The sequence below is a fragment of the Echinops telfairi genome, unplaced genomic scaffold (genome assembly GCF_000313985.2).
Source record: "Echinops telfairi isolate 266 unplaced genomic scaffold, ASM31398v2 ScPeMD7_7458;HRSCAF=8496, whole genome shotgun sequence".
Taxonomy (NCBI): Eukaryota; Metazoa; Chordata; class Mammalia; order Afrosoricida; family Tenrecidae; genus Echinops; species Echinops telfairi.
In genome coordinates, this window is record NW_022111358.1 from 6,653,737 (window position 1) to 6,672,793 (window position 19,057).

The 19,057-nt window shown below is 46.9% G+C and overlaps 1 protein-coding gene across 1 annotated transcript in view; it reads left to right on the plus strand.

Moving 5' to 3' along the window:
* NF1 (neurofibromin 1) overlaps window positions 1–16,996 on the plus strand; it is a 252,880-nt gene extending 235,884 nt beyond the window's left edge. The window contains exons 58-59 of the mRNA XM_045299978.1: window positions 375–591; window positions 13,512–16,996. Coding sequence (XP_045155913.1) covers window positions 375–591; window positions 13,512–13,654 — 360 coding nt within the window. The 3' untranslated portion in view covers window positions 13,655–16,996. The remainder of the gene's footprint in view (window positions 1–374; window positions 592–13,511) is intronic.
* Window positions 16,997–19,057: the final 2,061 nt, after the last annotated feature.

Below are 19,057 nucleotides of genomic sequence, written 5' to 3' on the forward strand. Positions count from 1 at the left end.
AGTTGGTTGAACCTCTAAATGGTGGCTAGACTGATGATGGTCTGCTAATTCGCTCTGTTTTGGAAAATGGGCTAGACACCATTCCTGATGATTGAATTGTCTCAGGACCAAATCCTGTCTTTGTCTGTGCATGGCTTTCAGTAATTGCAGCCTCATCTGGAAGCTGTAAGTGTGAGCTGAATAAATGTCCCCGTTATAAAGTCACTTGGTAGTCTATAAACGGTATTCTACACTCCCTCCCTTTTGTTAGCGATCAAAAGAAGAAAAATAGTAAATTAAGCCCCAAACAAAAATTTAATTTAATATTTTTGGCTTCAAAGGGGATTTACAAAAAGAAGAATGGAGCTAAAATAATTTCCTATTTTCCATTACAGCAAACACAAATCCCAGACTATGCTGAGCTTATTGTTAAGTTTCTTGATGCCTTGATTGACACGTATTTGCCTGGAATTGATGAAGAAACCAGTGAGGAGTCCCTCCTGACACCCACATCTCCTTATCCTCCTGCAGTGCAGAGCCAGCTTAGTATTACTGCTAACCTTAACCTTTCTAATTCCATGACCTCACTTGCAACTTCCCAGCATTCCCCAGGTCAGTAAATGTCATCTTTATATAAAAATGTGAGCAATAATAGTAATATACCACCATTAGGAATTCCATCGTTCTTAGTTCGTGGAAGATTCGCTCCTTTTTCTCATGCGGTTCACCGTACCTTTCTTCTTTCCCTTGTAGCTGACTTGAAGTGTGTTAACTCTCTCAAGCTTTCTACTTTCAAACAATTACCCATGAGCTGGTGAGGTGTTCAGACCGTCCCATAGTATTGTCAGGCTGGCCAGGTTTCAGAGTGTGTGCAGGAGAGCAGCCTCGGCTGCATCACCCTGGGAGTGAGCATGACTGTCATTCTCTAATAGCTGTACTAACACTGCCCCAGAGGCTTCAGTGTCTCTGCTGCAGCGTAGCGCGCGCGCGCGCACACACACACACGCACACACACACACACACGCACACACACACACACACACACACACACACACACACACACGGCAGTGAGGCCTCCCTTCCTGCTGCCAGCAACAGTCCAGCCATCCACAGAGCCTCCTGAAAATCTGTGTGTAAACAGGCAGCCAGACAAAACCAAGTCACCTCAGGAAATAGCATCTGAACGCCCCAAAGCAGGTTTCTACTGGGGGGTCATCAGTAGATTCCAAGTGGGCACCTGAGAAGTGGGTACGCAGAGAGCTAAGTGCTAGGGCAGGGCTGGGGAAATGACAAGCCTCTGGGCTCGTTCAGGGGCAGCTCACAGACAGACGCTGCCATGTGTGTCGTGGGCACAGTGGATAATGAAGGAAAGCTTCCGTTACTCTCAGGGTTTCCGATTCAAAAACATGTTTCTAACATGATTCAACAGCATTCTATTTAAAGTTCCATTATCTGAAAAGTTCATTTCTGAAACCCCTCATTATAAAAGAAGTACAATGCATAATCCTTTTACAGTGTCCGCATGGATTTTCTTGTAAAAAATTAAATGATGTATCCTAACTATTTTGTGATGCTACGGGTCCATGAGTAGATCCCAAGTTTGTAATCCTGCTTTTGAAAATTCCTGAAGATATTAGCAAATATAACATCCAATATGTGTCATAAGCCATTATGTAAAATAATCATAATCCACCATTAAACCTTAATACCACCGTTTTGATCAGCAGAGGAAACAAATTATTTTATTCACCATTTGTCTGCACCTTGCCAACTCCAGTCAGGTAATCCTTTTCCCTTGAAAGAAGTCAGACCAACTGTTTTCCTCCCTTGTACCACGTCAGGATCCCTGGTAGCACAGGGATCAAGCGCTTGACTGCTAACCAGAAGGCTGGACCCCCACCCACCCCCAGCATCCCTCACCCCCTGACCCCAAGAGAGAGACAGCAGTCTGCCTTGGAAAGATCAGTCTTGGCGGCTTACAGGCAGTTCCCCTCCTCCCTGTAGGTCACCAGGTGTTGAGATTGATGGGGTGGCAGCAGGTTTGGGTTTTATATCTCCTTGGCTGTACTAATTTTGTAGGTCAGTGGATCTCTGTGTGTGGTCCCTAGGCCCGCTGCCACATCGCCATCACCTGAGACCTGGTGGTTAGAAATGCAAATACATCCCAGACCTCCTGCAAAAATGCTTCTGAGGGCAGGGCCCAGCGGGCAGCCCGTGGATCTTCTAAGTTCCAGTGATTCTTGTGCACACTGGAGCTGGAAAACCACTTGCTGGCCTATCCTCCCCCACTGTCAGCGTTTAACCATTAAAGTAGGGGAAACTTAAAATGGACTTCTTCCACATACTGTGGTCTCTCTCCCCTTCAGCCCCAATATGATCTGAGCATTTGGGAGCCAGGAGGACACATCAGGTGGATTTGCTCGCGGCTCTCCACTTTGTGTGCTCTGGGAAGACTGGTGTAGAACAGGTAGTGATTGCCCCTCACACACCAGCTGAGAGTACCCAACAAGCGCAGAAAGCTTTCGCAGCCTTTGCTTTCCTGTAGTGAACAGTTTCACGCTTGTTCACCACACCAAAGACTCAGCTTCTAGGGCTGGCTGGCATCCCCCCCCCACCCCACCCTAAACCACAGGCTCCTGAGCGAAAATTCAAACTGCTTTTTAGATATGTAGTCCCTGACAGGAATAGACTAAGTAAGCATGGGCTTACTTGTGCTTACTACTCTTTAATAACTAGCATCACACGTGGTGTGTGTGTGTGTGTGTGTGTGTGTAACAGATTAAGAACAGATGACTGAATAAGTGGTGGGGGTTTGTGTGTGTGTGTGTGTGTAACAGATTAAGAACAGATGACTGAATAAGTGTCCCTAGTCACACAGCTCTTACTTAGGACAAAGTTCATACTCTTGCACCATGTTCATCGCTGCCCATTTCTCTTTGTCTGCCTGTCTGTCTGTCTGATTACTTCTGACCTGCCTAACCTTCATTCCACCAGGCCTTTTCCTCCATTATTGTTGTTGTTGTCAAGGTGGTGATTTTTGTGATGGTCAAACACTAAAGTTGATCACAATTAGAAAATTAGTAGACCATGTTAGTCCTCCGGAATTTAAAGTTTGGTTCATTTGAGCAAACTTTTACCTTTTAGGCTGCTAAAATACTGTTAAACTTGTCAAAATAATTGTGTTTGCATTAACTTCTTTCTCTTTTTGAATGGGTACTTCAGCCACTCTTTGTCCACTAACGGAGAGAGTAAGAGTCAGATTGAGCATACGGGTGTCAGTGCAGGTTCCCTGCTAGTGGATAAATCACCATGGCCAGTGACGACTGCACTGTAGCCACATCATTGGCTTTGAAAAAAATGCTACTCTGCAACCTCCTCTTTTAAAATTGCCCATACGAAAACTGAGGAGCCCTGGTGGTGCATTGGGCTACTAACCTCAAGGTCAGCAGCTCAAATCTACCAGCTCCTGGGGAGAAAGATGGAGCCATCTCCAAACGACTTGCAGCCTTGGAAACCCAGGGGCGGCAGTTCTACCTCTTCCTGTAGCACCACTGTGAGTCTGAATCGGCAGACGTGCTGTCTGTCGTATTGCTTGGGGGTGGGTCATAAAAATGAGAGACTAGACTGTCTGGTTTGGGTTACAGTTTCAGACTCTGGTGCCACCTGCATAGTGGTGTCAGAATGGCCGTTTGACTAGCCTGCCACCTATGGGGATTTCTGTTCTCAAAGGGAAGTGGTGCTTTACAGTTAACGGGATTAATTAGGTGGAATCCCTGTGTTTGGTTATTCCCATTAATAAATTGTGTGGCCTTTGCTTTGCTTTGTTCATTTTACTACATATTTTTGTAGAAAGGGGTTATCTTTTATTTTTCTTTTTTTAAAATCTTTTCACTAGTAACTTTTCTCTCCCACAAAATCCATTTGTATCTCCAAATTGTGGTTTTATTTCCATGAACAGAACCTAGCTCACCTGCGTGACTAATGATTATGTTTTAGTCACTGGCTCCTGTGGAATACTACTCCTGGTAAGAATTGACACTGCCACTCTAATTAGGTTATAAACTTCCTATCTTTACCTCCATGTAACCTTGTAGCCTTATCCACCTACTTGTTTATGGAAGTGATTTGCTTGCTCTCCAGGGGCTGAAAGGCGTAATGACTTACCCAGAGTGTCCGCCCCACATTTCCACTTTCCTCTTTGGCTGATACGAAATTCTGGTGGCTCAGTGCATACCCACTTGGCTGACAATTTGAGCCCACCCAGTGACTCCCCGGGAGACAGGCCTGAAGACCTGCTGCTCCCGGAAAGTCGATAGCCTAGGAAATCCTATGGCACAGTTCTACTCTGTCACTTGTTGACACCCAGCCATCACGCTGAGCAGTCTCGAAACCCAAACGGCTGTCCCACCCCAAGCCCTAAGCAGCAGTAAAGAAACTGTGACGCTCCCATAAATTGAGGAAGTGAGTGACATGCCTCTCAGCTACACAAGTGAAGACTGTAGCGCCCTAGGCTAAGAGGCAAACGCCGCTGCCGTGCACATGGCTGGACCTGTCACTGCGAGCTCTCGCTGCTTGCTGGAGCCCTGGTGGTTTCCCACAGCGCTGAGCTGTCTTCACTTTGGACTCCAACGTTCTCTTCTACCCCATAATCCAGTAGATAACAGCTTCGTGAACCTGCCAGCCTTAAACCTTATTCCCCTGAAACTTGTCATGGTAATTCCTCACTCCCAGCTTTGAAGAACGGTTTATCTAAAACTTAATTCACACAGATGTCTCTGGAAGGGCATCTTTCTTAATAAATTTTCATGGCCTGCTCTTCCATCCCCTTCCCCCAAAGGCAGTAGTTTTTAAGTCCTCAACTAGAAAGCCATACAGGACTCTCCTGAGTGCATCCCACATAGAACCGAGCGTGGCACCAGTGGAGCCCGTCCACAGAGCTCAGTGCCTGCAAAGTGGCACCACTGTGGCCCTCCTAGCCAAATGGGCATAGCGCTTTGCCTCTTGCTGCCCCAAGTGTTGTGAAGAGAACCCTTAGCGTTTGTTCCATGGTGGATAAGATTCTTTCAGACTGGATGCTTGGGCTCATTGTTAGATCCTTAGCTAAGTATGAATTTGGATTTGAAAATAAACTATATTGGGCTTAAAAATCTTCTTAACTTTCTCTAGCTTAAAGTCAAACCACAAGTGGTTTCTGTAGCAGATGTGCAAAAAAGCTTTTTATTTTAAAGCCCTGTTTGGGATGCCTCCTAACCATTTTGTCTAGGTATGCATTTCTAGTGCAGTCTCCCTGCATCCTCACGAGAGAGTGAAGGCCAAGATCGGGGGATTAGCTGAGCTAGGTGCTTTACCTTAGAAAGTCAAAGAGATGCATTTCCAGGGTGTTGACGTCACATCCATTCTAACTCAGAGTGACACTTTAGAACAGAGTAGAACCCTGTGGATTTTCCGAGAGACAATCTTTACATGAGCAGAAAAGCTTCAACTTCCTCCTGTGGCGGGAAATCCAGACTACTGACTGTGTGTAGCCGCCCGGCATAGCCCACTCTGCCCACAGGGCTCCTTCCTGTATGTCTACTGGGGTTTAAATGTCCCTTCTCCAGAAGGAACTCAAAGGTTCCTCTGATCTGAGACCCCTTAAAAACCTCTCAAACGATTGTAATGTGTTAGAAAAGGTGTCACAGTACCACTGAGTCTTAATTGGGTGTTTTCTTAATTTGGTTTGTTTCTCTCTCTCTCCATGATCACCCTGTATTCACGGGTAAAACAATATTAATCCGAGCAATTGCTTAGTGTAATTTCCACTACTGTTTCATCATGTTTTTAGCTTAATTCTTGATTTAAACTTAAGTTATCCATTCTTATTTATCTATAAACCTGTAATGAGTTCAATAAAAACTATAGGGTCTGTAATCATAAATACTAATGTTTAAGAAATAGAGTATAATCATTAAAATCTGACACACACACACATACACCAAAACCCAGGAAGCATTCTAATTATATAGTAGTATTTCACTCACACACACACACTCACACTTTTTTTTTCTGGACTCGCTCACTGTGGCTTTTTCCTTCTGTTCTGTGGCCGTGAAGTGCCACTGCCTTGCTCTAGGTCAGCAGTTTCCATGCAGCCAGTCCCTCATCAAGGTGCTCATCCATCATATTTGCCAGACACACTGCTTCCCTTGCACGCATCCTGGGCACATGGCTTGAGACTTCCTCACCATTCCCAGAACCACAGTCTGGCTGAGCCCTGACGACCGTGTCAAACCCCTGCTTTATAAGCTCTGGGTGCTTATGGGACCCCCGGGCCAGGTGTGTTGTCTTGGCTGAGGGGCTGCTGTACTCACCCTGAGCACTGCTGACACACTCCCCAGCCCAGGACTAACAGGAAACAACTTACTTACCAAAACACACAAGAGAGAATTAATGGACAGAAAGGAGAATATATGGTTTGAGAAGGATATCTTTGAGCGCGTTGCCAGGTGCCGTTGAGTCTGTTCCTAAGCCCACCAGAATGAGACTGTGCCTGTCCTGCACCCTCCTTGCAACTGCTGCTATGTTGAACACATTGTCGCAACCACTGTCTTATGAAAGCCGTCTTATGAAAGACCTTCCTCTTTCCCCTGACCTTCTCCTTCACCAAGCACGGTGTCCTTTTGTAGGGCCCGAGTTCCCCTCATAGCATGTCCAAAGTACATGACTGACACGGAGCCCCGCCAGCCTCATTCCCGAGGAGCTTTCTGGCTGCACTGCCTCCAAGACAGACTCGTCCATGCGCTGGCAGACCAGGGCAGTTTCAGTGCTCTTCACCAACAGCACAGCTCCGCACATCAGCTCTGCGGTCTTCCAGCTTCCAAGTACATATGACTGACGCCACTGAGAATACCAGGACTGACTAGTGAGTCAGATGGCTCCTGCGGCCTCAAAGCAACGCCTGCTGCTTTTTAACAGTTTAAAATCAGTCTTTTGCAGCAGATTTTCCCAGTGCAACATGTCATTGGACGGTTTGGCCACTGCTTGACTGGGGATTGATTGCGGGTCCAGGTGGAGTGGAGTCCTTGCCGACACTTCGGTGTTTTCTCCCGCGCTGGTGATGCTGCTTTCTGTGGTCCAGTCTCTTGACGTTGAGTTGTATGTAATCCTTCCGAAGGCTCTGACCGTCTTTGATCTTCATCAGAAAGTGCTTCAGGTCCCTCCCTTTCAGCGAGGAACGTTACGCCATCTGTTTTCATTTTCTTCAGCTTCGACTTGAACTTACTTATGAATGATCGGTAGTCTGCTCTGAATCAGCCCCTGGCCTCATTCCGACTGGTGGTATTGATTTCCTCCATTGTCTCCTTTCTAAAGGAATAGCCAACGTGCTTCCTATGCATTTCAGCCAGATAGTTGCCCTTTATGTTATTGAAAGGTGTACCTTCTGTGGATAAGCTCTTGGCCTTGCCGTTGTTTGGATGCCTGAAGCTCTATTTTCAATTGCTGATTATTCTTTGTTTCCAGCTTTCACGTTTCGATGCGCTCTGATTCGTGTTTGAGCCATTTCAGACAGCAGACATTGGTCAGAACGCCATTTCTTCATCTTAGGCATTAGTGGTTGGTGTGGGATTGAACATGAGTTCACATTAACTGGTCTTTGCCGTAGGTGTATGACAGGATAGTTGTGCTTCAGGATAGATCTTGAAACGTTCTTTTTGATAATGAATGTGATAGCATTTCTCTTGAATTCTCTTCGTTGTTACCCACGTAGGTGACCGTATGCTTGTCTGATTAAAAATGGCCAATACCAGTCCATTTTGGCTAGCTAACACCTAGGGTATCCATCTTCAAGTATTTTATGACTTCCAGCTTTCCTGGATTCATACTTCACCCGTTCCAGGTTCTGATGACTATCGGGTGCCCACATGTTTCTTCTCCTTTTGAGTCTCAGCACATCAGCAGGTGAAGGTCCTGGTAACGTGTACTCCATCCACGCCTTTCGCGCTCACTGGGCTGTGCAGGGGCACCGTCGCTCCTCGTGGCACTTGAATGCCTTCTAACCCCAAGGGCTGTCCCCCAGCACCAGGGCAGTGTCCGCTGCTCCTCACCAAGTCGCCCGACCACTGCTTTCTGGAGAACACCATCAGCTCCTCTCCCCAGTCTGTCTGAACCTAGAAGCACCACTGCGACCTGTCCACCAAGGCTGATGCTGCTGGCATGTGGCATTGCTGCCCACTCCTGGCACAACAAACTGACAGACAAGTGGTACTGTTGTCGTTGTTGTTGTTTGAATCATTTCATCGGGGGCTCTTACAGCTCTGTGGTACTGTTGTTTAGCTTAGAAAAGATTGCTTTTCCTTCTTCTTTTTCAGACGACTTTTCTTGAAATATGAAGACATCCTCAATCTTTCCGTAGAGATGAAAGCTAGCTGTCCACTCTGTGTCTATGTCAAGAAAAGAAATGTGGTTATTAGTTGGCTCTAAGAACTAGGAAGGGAAAATAATGCTTTTCACCTCTCTTATTCTTCTGTGATTATTACACAGAAAGATTAGAGCGAAGCAGAAAATATCCTGTCGGTTGGTAAAAGTAGGCTTCAAATGGATTTTAAACTCTTACAATGCTTTGTATATTTAGCCCCAAATGGTTTTTTTATCCCCAAATATTCCTCCGTATATGTTTAACACATCTCCAAGGAGCTACTTGCTTTAGTAATTGTGTAAATTCTAGAATAAAATCCAAGTTTTAATCCATTTGTTCTAAAATTCCTTCTAATGCCTCATGTGACCTTTTGGTTTCTGATATTACGAGTATTTTCATTTGTGTAGCAATTACCTTTATCGGTGTGTAAAACAGTCTTGGCCTGTATTATCTTTGATTCTTCTAAGAATCCCTAGCGGTAGACTGGTTTGCTACTGTCTTTAACTGCCACCTTTCAGAAATGGAACCAAGTGCAAGCTTCAGTCCAGCCAGGGCATGCTTGCCTCTATGTAAACGTAACCATACATTTCATCCGTGTAGCAGCCAAATCTTACAGCACTGTTGGCCTCATACATAGAACAAACAAGCGTTCTGACCCGTTTTCATGCATATAAATGTAACAAACCAAGCCAGGTAATTTACTAGCACTCCTGTGCGGGTGGTTGGGAGTTTGGGCCATTATTAATCTTTGTAGTCTAACTTCTCAGAAATTCCTGAACCCATTTTCCCGAAGTAAAAGGGGCTTGCTCATTTTATTATTTGGAAGATGTTTAGGTTCCAGGTGTTTAAAAACATGTGAACTTAAAATAGTTGAATGTTTCATTATCTCTCAGGCTGTTCCATTATTTGTCACGAGTTGCAAAATCAACAGGCCCTGATACCTGCCTTCAAGGAACTCTGCTCTAGCAGAGGAGATAGACATAGAACGGAAGTAGCTATACAGCTACCTACGAATTTTTTCTCTCACTCACATCACGGGATCCTGGTGTGTAGCCAGCCCATTGGTTGAGGATCTGGTCTTTATCTGGAGCTGCACGGCCACCCTTGTTCATTGCGGCACAGTGCATGTGAGTGCATGGCTGTCGGCTTCTGCCTCACATGGCCACAGCGTGTCAGTCACAGCATCGGGACCACAGATGTTTTTAGTTCTGTTTCAGTTGGCTTGTGGCCTCTGGGTTTATTATCTCATGGATCTTTGCTCTTGTGCCCACCAAGGGCCAGCAGTGAAAGCCCATGTGTAGAGGCATGAGACATGCCCCCGAGGCCAGATGAATGTGCAGCTCAGGGCCTTTGATCATTTAAAATGCAGAGGCACCTGGACAGTGGGCTTTCACCTTCATGCCAGCCGTCTGGCCAAGGATCCCAGCAGTGGTTTGTACTGACTTGGGTTTTTCAAGAGTCTACATTTTGGTGGTGTATATATGATGCGTTTTAATTGAGTAATGGTTTTTAATAGTTGTCTCCTACACTACTACCCCAGATTTTTATGTCAGCTTCTGCTTTGGTCCTCAGAGTGAAGCCTGGCTTAGGAAGCTTAGTCATACCTCATCGATTTGTGTTTCATCTGGAGAGTTGAATCGCTGTGTAAGAAACACACACACACACACAGCAAAACCTAGATGAAGCGAGGTGAAAATTGAATTTGAGAGGAGAGACAGGATGTCAACATCTCCTCTAACATTCAGATTTTGGGCCCTGAGTGACAGGGCTAACAAGTCAGACTTCTACATTTGTAATTAAAAGAAGCACATGTTCTTCTGTGGGGAGGGGGGGCAGGTTATATTAAATTCAGAAAAGTAGAAAAAAAATCACCCTGAATCTCACCACTCTGAGATGATCACTGTTAATTAACATTTGAGTCTCTTTTCAGTTTCTTTTAAAGAGTTGAGGTCATACTGCATGGATAATTTTATAGCTTGTTCTTTATCCTTAGCATATAATAGGTGAACCTTTTTTAAAAAATTGATTTGAGGCAAATTAGTTGCCTAGCAAAATGGAAAGTAGATTAGTCTCTGTAGCCCTCTCTGTAGACCTCTTCACCTTTTGTGAGTGGCGCTTAGGTCATTCCAAGTGTCAAGCCCACCACTGAGCGGGCCCTGGCCGCGCACAGACAGACGTCCCACTGCCTTGCAGCGTAGTGGCTACTCTCCCCTCAGTGGGAGCCATGCTCAGGCTGTCCCAGGTTTCTCCAAAGGAGGACCAGCAAGAAAACCCATGGGGACAGACTGCTGGCAGAGAGCTCCTGGGCCCTCTAGTGGTTGTCAAGCTATGTGTCCCTCCTGGTGGCCAGCTCCAAGTTGGTCCAAAGCCGCCTTGCTCTCAGGTCCTGCTTTTGCCTTGAATCTTCGTTCCTTTTAGGGAAATGCCTCCGGGTCACGAACTGTTACGCGTGAACTTGCAGAAGTGGCAAGTCACATATTCAGACTAAGTCCTTTTTTAAAATTTTATTAGGGGCTCATACAACTCATCACAATCCATACATAATTGTGTAAAGCACATTTGTACATTCATTGCCCTCATCATTCTCAAAACATTTCCTCTCCACCTAAGCCCCTGGCATCAACTCCTCATTTCCCTCACCCTCCCCCTCCCCCCTCCCTCATGAACCCTTGATAATTTATAAATTATTATTTTGTCATATTTTGCACTGTCCGACATCTCCCTTCACCCACTTTTCTGTTGTCTGTTCCCCAGGGATGAGGTTATATGTAGATCTTTGTAATCGGTTCCCCCTTTCCAACCCACCCTCTTTCAACCTTCCCGGTATCGCCGTTCGCACCACTGGTCCTGAAGGGATCATCAGACTAAGTTCTGTGACCATTTCAAATGGCAGATGCCTAGGGCAAGGCGTGGTGGGGTCGGTGTCTTTTCTACTAAGTGCATGGCACCGCAGGAGGAGAGCTGAGGCTTCTAGCTGTGAGACGACCAGACCACGGCTCCCTCCTCGGGGAGAGCAGCCCCTAACCACCCTGCAAGGCAGCGCTGCCTCTGTCTGCAGGCAAGGCCGCACAGCCGTGTGCCGGAGAACAGAAATGACACAGCTTGTCCACGTGGAAATGGAGTCATAAGGTAGGGCCTACCACAAGGAAGTGCAGCACATACTGTCACAGGGAACCAGTGATCCTCTTGTTCAAAAACAGATGCATTCACTTAATTGCAAAAGCCATTACTACCAGGGTCAGGCATGAACCATCCGTTATCTGCAAGCTGCCCTTCGTGTAGTGGAGGAGATCAGATGTATGCAGAAGTGTACATTTAGGCGAATGTAACATGTGCTGTGTAAACACAGAGGAAAGAGGAGGCGAATGCATGTCCTGCAGAGGCAGGCCAGGCAGTGAGGAGCCCAAGCAAACCCGGCACAGGCAGCTGGAGCACAGCTAAAGACCTTGAGAAGCAGCCTCCTGACCATTGTGTTCCTACTTTTTAAAAATCGCCTTTGAAGAAGATGCAAAGAAGTACACAGAATAAAAACCATCCAGACTTCCGTGGCCCAGAGAAGAGGGCTGTGAGCGTCGAGGCAGGCTGTCTTCGACTGAGCTCACTATGGGCAGTGGAACAGAGCAGATTCAAGACGCCACTGCTGCCGGGCGGGGGTGGAGAGCAGTTGCTGTGGGTCATCTGAACTCTGCCCCCATACCCTTAGCCCAGTGCACTTAAAAAAAAATACCCATGTCCCTCTGATAAACCCAAAGCAGCTTGCTTCCGTGGCGGCTGTGTAAGCCAGGCTGTGTGCCCTTCGCTGGCTGTGCTCTGAATTGAGTTCAGAGCTGAATCCCCGTGAGAAAGATGCTCAGCTCCTCGAGGGGGCAACGTCCTTTCTGTTTCTGCTCATGAGCTAGCAGAGGCGGCTGAGCCTGTGCGCGTGCCCTATAGGCTAACATTCCTGGCCCTTGCTTTGAAATACTCCTTTTTGTCCAAAAATGGAGATGTCGAGGATAGGATTTTTAAAAGTTCAAATGCTAAGAATTAAGAGGGAAGTTTGTCTTTGCTTTTGTCTTCTTCCTCTAACAGGGGAATCATGCCATAGGTTGCCGTTTTGTACCTTGATTTCCCCCCAAAAAATGTGTCATTGTCATTCTGCATCAACACTTTGACATTATGATTCAGGTCACCAGGCACTTACGGTCCCACCAATTTGTTAGGCCAAAAAAAAAATCCACCTTGATTGGTTTGGGTTTGGGGAGTAAATTTTGTTGACGTCCAGCAGACAAAAACATGCCAGTCATAAGTGTGCAGCTTAAAGAGCAGCAGCCAGGCCAAGAAACAGACTACTCCCAGGACCCAGAGGCCACCCTGTGCCCTGCAGCCCATGTCGCTCTTCGTTCTGCTCCCTGTGGAAGGGGTCGTCCTGTTAAGTGGAGTAAAAGAGCTTGCTGGTGACATTCTGGAAGTTGCTTCTTAGATCATGTCTACAATCACTGTGCGGGTTCCTCATCACCAGGGGAGGGAGGGGGCATATGGGTTAAGTGCAGCGCATGTGCTGAAACCTCCCACCATAGCTAAACGGGGTGGGGTGGGGGGTGTCACAGCAGAGTCCACAGCCTGGCTGCTGTTATGTACTTGGTAGGGATTTTAGTGCCTCTGGGTCAGGCACTGTGATTGGGAAAAGATAAGGCATCTGACTTTTCCTTGAAATAATGAATCTGATGGAGACAAGTGTAAGCATTTAACTTTTAGATCAGTGCAGCTGGAGTGCATATTCTTTGAATAAGCAAGATTGTAAAGACCCAGGGCTAGAAGCTGGCCTCTGCTGGAAGCTTCTGGTATGACTGAGAGGAAACAGTTCTGTCTTCCCTGGTGGCTGCTAGGTTCTTACTCAGCTAAAGCCTGCTTGCCTCTAGCTTTTTCTGGCAACTTGTCATTTCGCTCTTCTTAGGCTGTGTGTGCGCTGCCGTGATGGCAAATCTTTCGTAACAAAGTCGGAGGTGGTCTGGGGGATAGACTAACAGCTGATTACTAAAATGAAATATGCATACGCTAGTTCACTCAGGTTGGCCTCATCTAAAGGTGGTGAGGTCAAATCCTGGAGCCTAACCTCCAGTGAGAGAGAGTAACTGGCCGCTCTGTTTCTCTTCAGGAATCGACAAGGAGAACGTTGAACTCTCCCCGCCCACTGGCCACTGTAACAGTGGACGCACTCGACATGGATCCGCAAGCCAAGTGCAGAAGCAAAGAAGTGCTGGCAGTTTCAAACGTAATAGCATTAAGAAGATCGTGTGAAGCTTTCTTTCTCTCTTTTTTTAAACAGACTTAACACACATGGGCTCTTCACTAGTGACCCCTTCCCCAGCCCTCCCCTGTCACCACGTTGTGATGCTGCATTTCTTGTTCCTCAGTGAACTCACCCCGTCTGCCAGGTTGCCGGATGATCAACTTTTGGAAGCATTGCCTACATTTAATGCTTCTCTTTCACTTTTTTCCCTTCCACTTTTGCTGTGTGTCTGGTTTTAGCAAGTATTCGGAACAACGGCGAAGGATGTTGGGAGGTCAGGAAGCTTGGACTGAGAACATCCCAAATGTGAGAGAGAGGACAAATCCTGAATACTGCTACAACCAGCCAGATAGGAAAGCCATTTGCACAGAACTCTGCCTTCTCTATGGTCCCTCCCCTTCTTCATCATGCACAGTAAAGTGTTAGTCTTATTATACACTTTCCCAGAGAGAAGTCTATGGGAGAAATAATACTATAACCCCAGTATGCTTAATCCGACTTTTAGCTGTGGACTTTTTCTTACCTTCTAAAAATTTAAGGAACCTTAGGGGTCAGTCCTGAGTAACTTCCCAACACAAAGCCACAGGCAAGGTACTCTGGGGGTAGGGTTTTTTAGTGCGTTCTTAAGAATTATTAACACTTGCGTATGAGCAATAATAACAGGAAATTAAGAGTAACCACATCTATTTTAACATTGCAAATCAAATCTATGAGTCCTGAGGCCTTATCCAAACTCAAGTCACCCAAACTCGGTTATTATTATTTCTTTTTCCAAGATGATTCTCTCATCGTCTTTTATATGCCGACAGGTTGTTTGCTGGTGTGGGGTGGGTGGATGGATGGACTTTTGTCGTCCTTTGGGTTGGGTTGGGTTTGCCACATAGACCGAGTCTAATAAGTCTGCACTTTGCCCTCCACTTCTTCGTTCCTAAGTACATCTGAGCAGGGTAGTGAATGAGCACAGTGGTGGCAGACGCCCTGAGAAGGGAGTTGTCCTGGTGTGTACATTTGCTCCCCAGCAGAACAGAATGGTACGCGGCTGTAGAGTAGCTGATACTGTCATTTGTTACTTACTTTTTGAAGAAACGTAAGAATATGGTGTATAGTATCAAAAATTTCTTGGATAAGATATATTTTAAATGTCTTGTACTCCAATACCCCCATGCCCCCACCACCACCACACACAATCAGGAATCTCTTTAGCAAAGCATTTGGGTTCTATAGGCTAGAATTGCTTTAATCACTGTGAAAAAAGACTGGTCAGCCTGCAGTAGGAGACCGTTAGAGTTGCTGCTATGCTGAATGGAATGGATGATTACTATGGAGTTTCCATAGCAATGCAGATCCAACTTCCTTGTGGTACCTGCAGTGTGCAAAATTAATTTGACTTCGGTGAGTATATTAGTATCTGGGTATTCCAATTTAGAACTAAACCATATTTATGACAAAAGGCAATTAGCCTCCTAGTCCCCCAGTTCCGTGTCAGTGTTGGGAAGTGCTAAGGGCTTTCGGCCGGCTGGGGGAGGGGAGAGGGCCAGGCAGTGCTGTTCCTTCGGGATTCCGGAAATTAAATGCCACAGCGAAATCAATGATGAATGGTACATAGAAGTGTTCTGATGTTAACAATATAACATATTTCACGTTTATCCACACAGTAACAATGTAACATGTTAATGTAAATAAAATTGCTTTTGATATTCAGAAATAACAAGAATTTAATTTTTTGAATTTGTTTACAGTCCTGGGAAAAGCAAGAACCGTGTTTTTTTTTTAAACAATTGGAGCGGCTGCATTCGGATGGAATGTTTCTAGTAACAAAGCAACCGCGACTCCATAGTTAGTGAGGCAGAAGTGAGCGCGATTAGACCGTAGCCCCGGCCACGTGCGCAGGCTGCCGGGGTCTCCTCTGGTGCAGTCTCCCCGCGGCGGCGCGCAGCACCCACCCGGCTCAGGGTTTGGTGCCCATGACGGTGGGTGCGGCTGTGCTCTTGTGTTTCTCCCATCAAAACAGGGAAACTTTCAGAATGTTTACTCTTAAAACTGGTGAGGAGCCATGGTGGTAGTGGTGGCGCGTTGGGCGGCCGTCCCACCAAAGACGAGCTTTCGGCTCCGTCAGAATCGCAGCCCGGAGCGGCCCGGCGGTTCTCCCGTGCCCGTGGGGTTGCCGCTCGGCCCCGGGCTTGGTTTGGGTGTCCGCAGCCGGTCGGAGTGTGCTGTGGGCGCAGCCAGCCTCGCCCTCGAGGGCTGCAGGGGACCGGCCTAGAGCCGCCTGCGACATGCTCACCAGTGCCCCTGGGAGTACGGTTTGCTTTACCTTGTTCAGCGTTCTTCCCACTGAGGGACACCCATGGAGCGTCTGCGGGACCGACGGACACCAAGAGCTTGCCTGGATGCTGCCCCCGGAAAAGGAGCCTTTCAGGCCTTAGGCTGTAGTCTACAAAAGAAATTCCGAAACGCGGAGCAGTTGCCCATTTCGCATCAGTTGGTGTATGTTCTTTTACAAAAACCATTGTAAGTCGTTCGTTTCCGGTTTGTGGCCTTGCCCCTGGCTGCTTTTAAGCGGGGCAAGTGACAGCCGAGTTTCCCTCTCTCAAGCCGTCCGTCAGTCCGTCCTCCCAGGGAAGAGCTGTGCCTGCACTGCTTCCCTCCCTCCGCTGATGGGGCCCCGACCTTGGACCCAGGAGAGACCCAGGGTGGATGGAAGCCCCAGCTAGCCATTCGCGTCTGTGAAGTTTGGGGCTGTTTCCATTTCTTCTGCTATTGTTTTGGGTTTGTTTCTTTGTGTTTTTTACATCACCCCCCCACTCCCCAGGTGTAACGACGCATGTCTTTTTCAATGTTATGCAATGAACTTATACAAAATTCTCACTTCGTGTCAGCCACGCCATTTTTTTAATGCAGTGTATTCACCTGTAAATAGATTGTGTAAAATTTGACAGAAAAGTATATTTACTACACTGTAAATACATGTGATGATATATTGTATTATTTTGCTTTTTTGTAAAGCAGTTAGTTGCTGTACATGGATAACAAACAATTTGATTATTCGCGTTAGTCATGTTAACTTCTTCCTGCAACCGCGTTACATCCGTTACAGAAAACGCTGTGTATTGTAAACTGACCTTGCGTATGATGACTTCCGTCCCTGCCCAGCCGGCCTCAGTGTGGGCGCTGGCCTTGTCTACAACCTTGTTAATATTGTAAGCAGTTGTGCGCCCGCAGGAGGAGGACCGCCCGACAGACACGCGTGGGAATCGTGGGGGAGTCACAGAAGGCCTTTCAGGTCGCCGTTGTTCCCGCCCGTGTATGTACTCCCTCCCTTTTTTTAAGTAAAATGGAACTCCAATCTGCTCACAGGTGTGGGGAGTGGTTTAATTTCTTCACATGCACGCTGGTTTCTCACTTCCCCCAAATCCCTCTGTGGACTTAAGGAACTAAAAGACCATTTCCTTTTTTTTTTTTTTTTTAAAGAATGAGGCTTTTGGGGTCCCAGTCTCTAAACCAAAAGTGAATTTGGTGAAATGCTTTTTGAAGGCCTGCCAGACTCAGCTGTGACTGTTTTCTGGGGTCAGCGAACTTGACTCTGAAGTGATTCGTCAGTCAGAAATCCCCAAGACTGCCCAGAGGGGTTTGTCAGGACCCCCAACCATCGCCACCCTTCTCAGCACAACATTCCACATGGGAGCTTGGGGCAGCCCTGTCCCTTGCTCAGCTGCTATGAGACTTACTCTTATTTAGCTCCAGGATGGGGCCTGTAAGTAGACTGGAGAGAGACTCCAGCCCCAGATCCTGTGAGCAGGAAGGAGCTGCCCCCAGGAGAAGAGCCCAGAGAAGGTGCCCCGCCTCCAGTGACAAACTGCCGCAGGTCCAAGGCTGGGTTGGTCCGTGTGGTAGAAGGTAGCAGGAGATGCACTGTGTTTTGGAGAGCTGGGCCCTGGAGGACAACTCCAGGGATGGGGCGCCCGGATTGGAGATGGGGTGCACATGTGCACATAACACATAGGCATGTATATTTAAAGGGTCCAGGGCCGCTTCATACATTTTTCCTAAAAGGTTATACTACTCTGTCCACAAAATCAGACTTGAAGACATTCCTAAGTTCTTTACCACGAGTGTGGTGCTGGCAGTCAAGCCAGTGGTGGTACAGAGAATGGGGTGGGGGAGGTGGGGGTTCCAGAATTTGGAACTCCGTGACGGGGCAGTGCCTTCACATGAAACAAGCAACACTGGGCTGTTTTTACTGGGGTCCTCCTGCACAGAGAGCTTGGCCCAACTCACATGTTTTTAAGGAAAGCAAATGTCAGTAGATGTAGCCTCAGCTCACTCATTGGTGCAGAAACATTTTCCGTTGGCTATATAAGGGGGTGCCTCCCCAATATGGGAATAAGCTCTGCTGGGCGGAGCTTTTGCATGAATTTTCCCACCCAGTGGCATTGCCTGGGAAGGTCTCTGGTCACACTGAATTTTTTTCGTGAAAACAATTTTGCTCGAGCCTTGTTTTTTGGGATGGCTGAATTAAGAGAACTGCATTTGACTGAAATTTGGCTTCCTGCTCAGAAAAAATGTGGCAGGAACTGTGGTGTCGCACACTGCTTACAGAGACAGCGTATGGGGAAAACTCAAGTGTCCAAGTGGCTTTCTCTTTTCAACATGGTGAAATGTCGATTGATGATCAACCTCATTCTGGACATCCGTCAACTTCCTGAATGGACAAAATTGATGCACTTGTGCTCGAAGACTGACGACAGACCGTTGAAGAGATGGGAGGTTATCCGGACTATATTGGAGCTCAGTTTAACGAATTGTAATGGAAGATTTGGGAATGTGAAGATTTGGGAAGCAAATTGTAATGGAAGATTTGGGAATGTGAAAGGTCGCAGCAAAATGTGTGCCTCGGTTCCGCGCTTTGAACAGCTCCGAAGCAACCCAGGCTTTTTTCCTAAGGTCAGTACTGGTGATGAGACATGGTGCTATTTTGACAACCCCAAAACCAAACATCAGTCAAGCCAGTGGAAGATGCCGTCACCTCACCCCAAAAAGCTTGTCGAATGAAATCACAGATCAAGGTGATGCTCATTTGTTTTTTTGATGTGAAGGGGATAGTGCATTTGAAGTTCGTGCCACCAGGTCAGACGGTTAGTCAAGCTTTCTATTTAGAGGTTTTGAAAAGATTGCCTATCAGCATGTGACAAAAAAGGCCTGATTTGTGGCAGACGGGGGACTGGTTTTGCCACCACCACAATGCACCTGCTCACGCAGCAACCTCGGTTCTCCAGTTTGGGGCTGAAAACAGCACGCTTCTCGTGCCCCACACACCTTACCTGACCTCGCTCTGTGCATCTTTTTTATTCTGCCAGTGAAGAGGGACAAGAAAGGACAGCGATTTGACGACATCAAGAGGTAAAGAAACG